We start from the raw sequence: 10,388 nt of genomic DNA, 5'->3' as shown, positions 1-10,388 counted from the left end.
GTTAACAGTAATGTGCCCCCCATTAGTTAACAGTAATGTGCCCCCATTGTATTTCATTGCCAATCAAATATTGGACATGGTTTATGAAAACATTGCAACCAAATGAAACATACTTTTCCCAACTATTTTTCGTCATGGAAAATTAGTTTTGCACTTGTACTTTCTAATAAATAAACATTTATCGACATCATATTCCATTGAATTAATATTAAATGTTGGTTATTTGGCGTCAAGAGAGCACAGCGCAGGGAAGAAAGCAGTGAGATACGCAACCTAGCGTCATATTTCTGCAAAACGTTCACTGCTAGCGTGCTTCATTTCTGTCACGCAAGGATCAAGTCCCCCACGGAGTCAGCCCCAGGTCTTCAGGCCTGAGCCCCCCCCATTAGTTAACACCCCCCCATTAGTTAATCCCCCACGGAGTCAGCCCCAGGTCTTCAGGCCTGAACCCCCCCCATTAGTTAACCCCCCATTAGTTAATCCCCAGTCAGCCCCAGGTCTTCAGGCCTGAGCCCCCCACCCATTAGTTAACCCCCCATTAGTTAATCCCCCGAGTCAGCCCCAGGTCTTCAGGCCTGAGCCTCCCCATTAGTTAACCCCCATTAGTTAATCCCCCGAGTCAGCCCCAGGTCTTCAGGCCTGAGCCCCCCCCATTAGTTAATCCCCCGAGTCAGCCCCAGGTCTTCAGGCCTGAGCTCCCCCCATTAGTTAACCCCCCATTAGTTAATCCCCCGAGTCAGCCCCAGGTCTTCAGGCCTGAGCCCCCCATTAGTTAACCCCCATTAGTTAATCCCCCGAGTCAGCCCCAGGTCTTCAGGCCTGAGCCCCCCCATTAGTTAACCCCATTAGTTAACCCCCATTAGTTAATCCCCGAGTCAGCCCCAGGTCTTCAGGCCTGAGCCCCCCCATTAGTTAACCCCCCATTAGTTAATCCCCCGAGTCAGCTCCCAGGTCTTCAGGCCTGAGCCCCTCATTAGTTAACCCCCCATTAGTTAATCCCCGAGTCAGCCCCAGGTCTTCAGGCCTGAGCCCCCCCCATTAGTTAACCCCCATTAGTTAATCCCCCGAGTCAGCCCCAGGTCTTCAGGCCTGAGCCTCCCCCATTAGTTAACCCCCCATTAGTTAATCCCCCACGGAGTCAGCCCCAGGTCTTCAGGCCTGAGCCTCCCATTAGTTAACCCCCCATTAGTTAATCCCCCGGAGTCAGCCCCAGGTCTTCAGGCCTGAGTCTCCCCATTAGTTAACCCCCCCATTAGTTAATCCCCCGGAGTCAGCCCCAGGTCTTCAGGCCTGAGCCCCACCCATTAGTTAACCCCCCATTAGTTAATCCCCGGAGTCAGCCCCAGGTCTTCAGGCCTGAGCCTCCCCATTAGTTAACCCCTCCATTAGTTAACCCCCCATTAGTTAATCCCCACGGAGTCAGCCCCAGGTCTCAGGCCTGAGCCCCCCATTAGTTAACCCCCCTATTAGCTAACCCCCCATTGCTAATCCCCGAGTCAGCCCCAGGTCTCAGGCCTGAGCCTCCCCCATTAGTTAACCCCCCATTAGTTAACCCCTCTGAAATAGCCCCAGGTCTTCAGGCCTGAGGCCCCCTCCATTAGTTAACCCCGAGTCAGCCCCAGGTCTTCAGGCCTAAGCCCCCATTAGTTAACCCCCCATTAGTTAATCCCACGGAGTCAGCCCCAGGTCTTCAGGCCTGAACCCCCGGATGTTCTGTCTAGCGACGTCCCTGCTTCAGCCCTGTCTAGACTAGATGCATTATCTTAGGGTTGAAGTCAGCCTGTCTAGACTAGATGCATTATCTTAGGGCTGAAGTTATCCTGTCTGGACTAGATGCATTATCTTAGGGCTGAAGTCAGCCTGTCTAGACTAGATGCATTATCTTAGGGCTGAAGTTATCCTGTCTGGACTGGAGGCATTATCTTAGGGTTGAAGTCAGCCTGTCTGGACTAGAGGCATTATCTTAGGGCTGAAGTAATCCCGTCTGGACTAGAGGCATTATCTTAGGGCTGAAGTAATACCACCTGGACTAGAGGCATTATCTTAGGGTTGAAGTCAGCCTGTCTGGACTAGAGGCATTATCTTAGGGCTGAAGTAATCCCACCTGACCAGAGGCATTATCTTAGGGCTGAAGTCAGCCTGTTCAGACAAGATGCATTATTTTAGGGCTGAAGTAATCCTGTCTAGACTAGATGCATTATCTTAGGGCTGAAGTCAGCCTGTCTGGACTAGAGGCATTATCTTAGGGCTGAAGTAATCCCGTCTTGACTAGAGGCATTATCTTAGGGCTGAAGTAATCCCACCTGGACTAGAGGCATTATCTTAGGGTTGAAGTCAGCCTGTCTGGACTAGAGGCATTATCTTAGGGCTGAAGTAATCCCACCTGGACTAGAGGCATTATCTTAGGGCTGAAGTCAGCCTGTCTAGACTAGATGCATTATTTTAGGGCTGAAGTAATCCTGTCTAGACTGATGTGCATTATCCTAGGGCCGAAGTCAGCCTGTCTGGACCAGGCATTATCTTAGGGCTGAAGTAATCCGGTGTGGACTAGAGGCATTATCTTGGGGTTGAAGTCAGCCTGTCTGGACTAGAGGCATTATCAGAACTATATTCATCATAGGAACTCATCAAAACAGTCCAAAACACTTGTACAGGTTTTTAATTATCATCATCTACAGCTAAAAGAAGAAACACTTTAGGAAAAGAATAAATACATACAGATATGAACAAATGGGGCTCCTCCCAATACAGAATACAATGTTAACTATGTAGCAGTGCTAAAGTCAAGTGGTCCGTGCAAAGCCTATGCCAGAGCCATATAACAAATGCCTAATACATAGTCATAAATATATCGCTAACACAGTCCTGCTATTGTCCAACCAGTCTGATGGAAGTGTCCAACCAGTCTGATGGAATCCTGCTATTGTCCAACCAGTCATGGGTCCAACCAGTCTGATGGAGTCCTGCTATTGTCCAACCAGTCTGATGGAGTCCTGCTATTGTCCAACCAGGCTGGATGGAATCGTGCGATTGTCCAACCAGTCTGGATGGAATCCTGCTATTGTCCAACCAGTCTGGATGGAATCCTGCTATTGTCCAACCAGTCTGGATGGAATCCTGCTATTGTCCAACCAGGCTGGTTGGAATCCTGCTATTGTCCAACCAGGCTGGATGGAGTCCTGCTATTGTCCAACCAGTCTGGTTGGAGTCCTGCTATTGTCCAACCAGGCTGGATGGAATCGTGCGATTGTCCAACCAGTCTGGATGGAATCCTGCTATTGTCCAACCACAGGCTATTGTCCAACCAGGCTGGATGGAGTCCTGCTATTGTCCAACCAGTCTGGATGGAGTCCTGCTATTGTCCAACCAGGCTGGTTGGAATCCTGCTATTGTCCAACCAGTCTGGATGGAATCCTGCTATTGTCCAACCAGTCTGGATGGAATCCTGCTATTGTCCAACCAGTCTGGATGGAATCCTGCTATTGTCCAACCAGGCTGGATGGAATCCTGCTATTGTCCAACCAGTCTGGATGGAATCCTGCTATTGTCCAACCAGGCTGGTTGGAATCCTGCTATTGTCCAACCAGGCTGGATGGAGTCCTGCTATTGTCCAACCAGTCTGGTTGGAGTCCTGCTATTGTCCAACCAGGCTGGATGGAATCGTGCGATTGTCCAACCAGTCTGGATGGAATCCTGCTATTGTCCAACCAGTCTGGATGGAATCCTGCTATTGTCCAACCAGGCTGGATGGAATCCTGCTATTGTCCAACCAGGCTGGATGGAATCATGCGATTGTCCAACCAGTCTGGATGGAATCCTGCTATTGTCCAACCAGTCTGGTTGGAATCCTGCTATTGTCCAACCAGTCTGGTTGGAATCCTGCTATTGTCCAACCAGTCTGGATGGAATCCTGCTATTGTCCAACCAGTCTGGATGGATTCCTGCTATTGGCTGACAGCTGTAGGTGGAGTGACCAGGCGGTCAGCGTGTCTGTAGGCTCGTTCCAGTAGGGTCTGGGCATCCTGGACCGGCCCTGATGTCTGGAGGATCTTGGCTAGGCGACGGGCCGTGGTGACGGAGTGTCTGCTATGAACCAGACACACCATCTGCTCCTAGAAGGGGAGAGGGACAGTTAGAAAGCACTATTTCATCTTACGTTGCTCAGAAGTTGCCAAACTGTTTCTCCTTCAAGATTTTTTTTTTTTGGTACTTTTTTGACCCCTTCTTCCTCCCCATTTCATTCCAATTGGTAGTTTGTCTCGTCCCATATCACTGCAACGCACGGACTCGGGAGAGGCGAAGGTCGAGAGCCATGCGTCCTCCGAAACACGACCCTGCCAAGCCGCACTGCTTTTGACACACTGCTCCCTTAAACCCGGAAGCCAGCCGGAGGAAACAACTGGTGAGACGAGTCAGCGTGCACTGCGCCCTGCCCGCCACAAGGAGTCGCTAGAGGCGAAGGGACAAGGACATCCCGGGCCGGTCAAACCCTCCCCCTAACCCGGACGACGCTGGGCCAATTGTGAGCTGTCTCGTATGTCTCCCGGTCACGGCCGGCTGCGGCACAGCCCGGGATCGAACTCAGGGCTGTAGTGACGCCTTCTATCACTGCAATGCTGCGCTACCCAGAAGGCCAAGTTCGTATTGTTTAAATACGTACACTACCGTTCAAAAGTTTGAGTCACTTAGTCCTTGTTTTTGAAAAAAAATAAAATAAATTCAAACTAAAAATATATTAAATTAAAAACTGGCAGCTTCATTAAATAGTACCCGCAAACACCAGTCTAAAAGTCAACATCAACAGTGAAGAGGAGACTCCCGGGATGCTGGCCTTCTAGGCAGAGTTCCTCTGTCCAGTCTCAACGTCAACAGTGAAGAGAGGAGACTCCGGGATGCTGGCCTTCTAGGCAGAAAGTTCCTCTGTCCAGTCTCAACGTCAACAGTGAGGAGACTCCGGGATGCTGGCCTTCTAGGCAGAGTTCCTCTGTCCAGTCTCAACGTCAACAGTGAAGAGGGAGACTCCGGGATGCTGGCCTTCTAGGGCAGAGTTCCTCTGTCCAGTCTCAACGTCAACAGTGAAGAGGAGACTCCGGGATGCTGGCCTTTCTAGGCAGGTTCCTCTGTCCAGTCTCAACGTCAACAGTGAAGAGGAGACTCCGGGATGCTGGCCTTCTAGGCAGAGTTCCTCTGTCCAGTCTCAACGTCAACAGTGAAGAGGGAGACTCCGGGATGCTGGCCTTCTAGGCAGAGTTCCTCTGTCCAGTCTCAACGTCAACAGTGAAGAGGAGACTCCGGGATGCTGGCCTTCTAGGCAGAGTTCCTCTGTCCAGTCTCAAATCAACAGTGAAGAGGAGACTCCGGGATGCTGGCCTTCTAGGCAGAGTTCCTCTGTCAGTCTCAACGTCAACAGTGAAGAGGAGACTCTGGATGCTGGCCTTCTAGGCAGAGTTCCTCTGTCCAGTGTCTGTGTTCTTTGCCCAGCTTAATATTTTGTTTTTATTGGCCAGTCTGAGATGTGGCTTTTCTTTGCAACTCTGCCCAGAAGGCCAGAAGGGGCTGGAGTCGACTCTTCACTGTTGACGCTAGACTAGTGTTTTCTGGGTACTATTTAATGAAGCTGCCGGTTGAGGACTTGTGAGGTGTCTGTTTCTCGGATCCAGACACTCTAATGTACTTGTCCTCTTGCTCAGCTGTGCACCGGGGCCTACCACTCCTCTTTTCTATTCTGGTTAGAGCCAGTTTGCGCTGTTCTGTGAAGGAGTAGTACACAGCCTTGTAGACGAGATCTTCAGTTGCAATTTCTCACATGGAATAGCCTTAATTTCTCTATGAACAGAATAGATTTGGCGAGTTTCAGAAGAAAGTTCTTTGTTCTGGCCATTTTTGAGGCCTAATCGAACCCACAAATGCTGATGCTCCAGATGCTCAACTTCGTCTAAAGGCGGCCAGTGTTACTGCGTCTTTAAAATCAGCACAACAGTTTTCAACTGTGCTAACATAATTGCAAAAGGTTTTCTAAAGATCAATTTGGATTGCGAACACAACGTGCCGTTGGAACACAGGATTGTTGGAACACAGGAGTGATGTTTGCTGATAATGGGCATATCCTTCCTGTAGATATTCCATTAAAAATCATAGTTTCCAGCTACAATAGTCATTTACAACTTTAACAATGTCTACACTGTATTTCTGATCAACTTGATGTTATTTTAATGGAAAAGTGCTTTTCTTTCAAAAACAGAAGGCCATTTCTAAGTGGCCCCAAACTTGTGAGCGGTAGTGTTTCTGTCATGAGACCTCCAGGTTATTCTGAGAAGTTACTCCAGTTACCTCCAGGTTATTCTGAGAGGTTACACCTCAGGTTATTCTGAGAGGTTACACCTCAGGTTACACCTCAGGTTATTCTGAGAGGTGCACTCGGAATTACACCTCAGGTTATTCTGAGAGGTTACACTCAGGTTCTCTTACCTCCCAAAGGTTATTCTGAGGAGAGTTACACTCCGGGTTACACCTCCAGGTTATTCTGAGAGGTTACACTCCAGGTTACCTCCAGGTTATTCTGAGAGGTTACACTCCAGGTTACACCTCAGGTTATTCTGAGAGGTTACACTCAGGTGCCTCCAGGTTATTCTGAGAGGTTACACTCCGAGTTCACCTCCAGGTTATTCTGAGAGGTTACACTCAGGTTATTCTGAAGGTTACACTCCAGGTTACACCTCCCAGGTTATTCTGAGAGGTTACACTCCAGGTTACACCTCCAGGTTATTCTGAGAGTCAGCAGAATGTCGTGTCTGGCCACTTCCTCTTTGACAGAACTCTCAGATCACAGCTGCAATAAAACCACAGCTATGAAAACCTGAGGCTATCACTAGAACTATTCATGGTTACCAATATGCATGAAACCTGTGTGTGTGGGTGTGTGTGGGGGGTGTGTGTGTGTGGGGTGTGTGTGTGTGGGGGTGTGTGTGTGGGGAGTGTGGGGTGTGTGTGTGTGTGTGTGTGGGGAGTGTGTTATACTTGCTCGCTGACCTGTAAGAGGTCTGTCTTTGCGCTGAGGTACAGGGGGGACGCAGGACTCCTTGTTCTGACAACTGGAGGATCCTGAAACAACATGGAGAAGGAGGAGGAGGAGGGAGAGAGGAGAGGGGAGGAGGGAGGAGAGGAGGAGGGAGAGGGAGAGGGAGGAGAGGAGGGGAGGGAGGAGGAGGGGGAGGGAAGAGGAGGGGGGGGAGAGGAGGGGGGGAGAGGAGGGGGAGGGAGAGGAGGGAAGTAGGGGAGAAGGGGGAGAAAGGAGGAGGAGAAGAGGGAGAGGAGGGAAGAAGGGAGGGGGGGAGAAAGGAGGAGGAGGGAGAAGAGGAGGAGGGAGGAAGAAGGGAGAGAGTAGGGAGAAGAGGAGAGAGTAGGGGAGAATAGGGGGGAGAAGGGAGGAGGAAGAGGAGGAGGGAGGGAGAGAAGAGGAGAGAGTAGGGGAGAAGAGGGGGAAGAGGGAGAGTAGGGAGAAGAGGGGGGAAGAGGGAGAGGGAGGGAGGAAAGAGGGGGAGAAAGGAGGGGGGAGAAGGAGAGGTAGGGAAGAGGGGGAGAGGGAGAGGAAGTAGGGGGAGAAGAGGGGGAGAGGAGGAGAGGGAGAAGAGGAAAGAGAAGAGGGGGAGGAGGAGACATAAACAGAAGCATAAACAGAAGACTGAAATGACCTTTGACCAGGGCCTGTTCCCTATATAGTGCATTAGACCAGGGTCTGTTCCCTATATAGTGCATTAGACCAGGGCCTGTTCCCTATAGTGCATTAGACCAGGGCCTGTTCCTGTATAGTGCATTAGACCAGGGCCTGTTCCTATATAGTGTATTAGACCAGGCATTCTGTTCCCTATATAGTGTATTAGACCAGGGCCTGTTCCCTATATAGTGCATTAGACCAGGGTCTGTTCCCCTATATAGTGCATTAGACCAGGGCCTGTTCCCTATATAGTGTATTGACCAGGGCCTGTTCCTATATAGTGCATTAGACCAGGGCCTGTTCCCTATATAGTGCATTAGACCAGGGCCTGTTCCCTATAGTGCATTAGACCAGGGCCTGTTCCCTATATAGTGCATTAGACCAGGCCTGTTCCCTATAGTGCATTAGACCAGGGCCTGTTCCCTATATAGTGCATTAGACCAGGGCCTGTTCTATATAGTGCATTAGGAGCTGTGGGCCACCCCTATAGTGCATTAGACCAGAGGCCTGTTCCCCTATATAGTGCATTAGACCAGGGCCTGTTCCCTATATAGTGCATTAGACCAGGGCCTGTTCCCTATATAGTGCATTAGACCAGGGCCTGTTCCCTATATAGTGCATTAGACCAGGGCCTGTTCCCTATATAGCATTGTGACCAGGGCCTGTTCCCTATAAAGTGCATTAGACCAGGGCCTGTTCCCTATATATAGTGCATTAGACCAGGGCCTGTTCCCTATATAGTGCATTAGACCAGGGCCTGGTTCCTTATATAGTGCATTAGACCAGGGCCTGTTCCCTATATAGTGTATTAGACCAGGGCCTGTTCCCTATATAGTGCATTAGACCAGGGCCTGTTCCCTATATAGTGTAATAGACCAGGGCCTGTTCCCCTATATAGTGTATTAGACCAGGAGCCTGTTCCCTATATAGTGTATAGACCAGGGCCTGTTCCCTATATAGTGCATTGTGACCAGGGCCTGTTCCCCTCTATAGTGTATTAGACCAGGGCCTGTTCCCTATAGTGTATTAGACCAGGGCCTGTTCCCTATATAGTGCATTAGACCAGGGCTGTTCCCTCTATAGTGCATTAGACCAGGAGCCTGTTCCCTATATAGTGTATTAGCTCTTTGACCAGGGCCTGTTCCTGGGAAAATATTGCATATCAATGAAAGGGCCAACAATGAGTGCACAATGACCAGGGCCTGTCAGACCAGATCCCTATATAGTGTTCCCATTTTCTAGTCCTTCTATTACAAACAGCTTTTGGGCCTTCTGAGAAGCTCGGCGGAGGGATCACAGAACGACCTCAAGCTGTGGGAAAGCCATACAGAACGACCAGAGGCTGTGGGGAAAGCCATACCCAGAATGGAACGGCCCAGCTGTGGGGAAAGCCATTTACAGAATCCCCAGCTGTGGGGAAAGCCATACAGAAACCAATTGTAGGCCTTCAGAATGGAACGCTCCAGCTGTGGGGAGGCCTACAGAATGGAACGACCAAGCTGTGGGGAAAGCATACAGAACGACCCAGCTGTGGGGAAAGCCATACAGAATGGAACGACCCAGCTGCGGGGAAAGCCATACAGAATGGAACGCCCAGCTGTGGGGAAAGCCATACAGAATGGAACGGCCCAGCTGTGGGGAAAGCCATACGAATGGAACGACCCGACTGTGGGAAGCCATACAGATGGGCGACCCAGCTGTGGGGAAAGCCATACAAGAAACGTAGCTGTAAGGAAAGCCATACAGAATGGAGCGACCTTTGTGGAAAGCCATACAGAATGGAACGGCCCAGCTGTGGGAAAGCCATACAGAATGGAGCAGCTGGCTGGCCAGGGAAGCCATACAGAATGGAACGGCCCAGCTGTGGGGAAAGCCATACAGAATGGAACAGCCCAGCTGTGGGGAAAGCCATACAGAATGGAACGGCCCAGCTGTGGGAAGCGCTTTGTGGAATGAGCGGCCCCAGCTGTGGGAAAGCCATACGGGACCTGGACGGCCCAGCTGTGGGGAAACCATACAGAATGGAACGGCCCAGCTGTGGGGAAAGCCATACAGAATGGAACGGCCCAGCTGTGGGGAAAGCCATACAGAACGGACCCAGCTGTGGGGAAAGCCATACAGAACGACCCAGCTGTGGGAAAGCCATACAGAACGACCCAGCTGTGGGAAAGCCATACAGAACGGCCCAGCTGTGGGAAAGCCATACAGAACGACCCAGCTGTGGGGAAAGCCATACAGAACGGCCCAGCTGTGGGGAAAGCCATACAGAACGACCCAGCTGTGGGGAAAGCCATACAGAACGGCCCAGCTGTGGGGAAAGCCATACAGAACGGCCCAGCTGTGGGGAAAGCCATACAGAACGGCCCAGCTGTGGGAAAGCCATACAGAATGGAACGGCCCAGCTGTGGGAAAGCCATACAGAATGGAACGGCCCAGCTGTGGGGAAAGCCATACAGAACGGCCCAGCTGTGGGGAAAGCCATACCAGAACGACCCAGCTGTGGGGAAAGCCATACAGAACGACCCAGCTGTGGGGAAAGCCATACAAGAACGGCCCAGCTGTGGGGAAAGCCATACAGAAACGGCCCAGCTGTGGGGAAAGCCATACAGAATGGCGACCCAGCTGTGGGGAAAGCCATACAGAACGGCCCAGCTGTGGGGAAAGCCATGCAGAA

The 10,388-nt window shown here is 50.8% G+C and overlaps 1 protein-coding gene across 3 annotated transcripts in view; it reads right to left on the bottom strand.

Annotated features, from left to right (window-relative positions):
• Nucleotides 1-3,298: 3,298 nt before the first annotated feature.
• cenpq (centromere protein Q) overlaps nucleotides 3,299-10,388 on the bottom strand; it is a 58,553-nt gene continuing 51,463 nt past the window's right edge. For all 3 annotated transcript variants that reach the window (XM_065016260.1, XM_065016258.1, XM_065016253.1), the window contains one exon: nucleotides 3,299-4,112. In XM_065016260.1, coding sequence (XP_064872332.1) covers nucleotides 4,087-4,112 — 26 coding nt within the window. In that variant the 3' untranslated portion in view covers nucleotides 3,299-4,086. The remainder of the gene's footprint in view (nucleotides 4,113-10,388) is intronic.

This window comes from Oncorhynchus nerka, unplaced genomic scaffold (genome assembly GCF_034236695.1).
Source record: "Oncorhynchus nerka isolate Pitt River unplaced genomic scaffold, Oner_Uvic_2.0 unplaced_scaffold_1063, whole genome shotgun sequence".
NCBI lineage: Eukaryota > Metazoa > Chordata > Actinopteri > Salmoniformes > Salmonidae > Oncorhynchus > Oncorhynchus nerka.
This window is presented reverse-complemented; position numbering and strand designations above follow the sequence as displayed.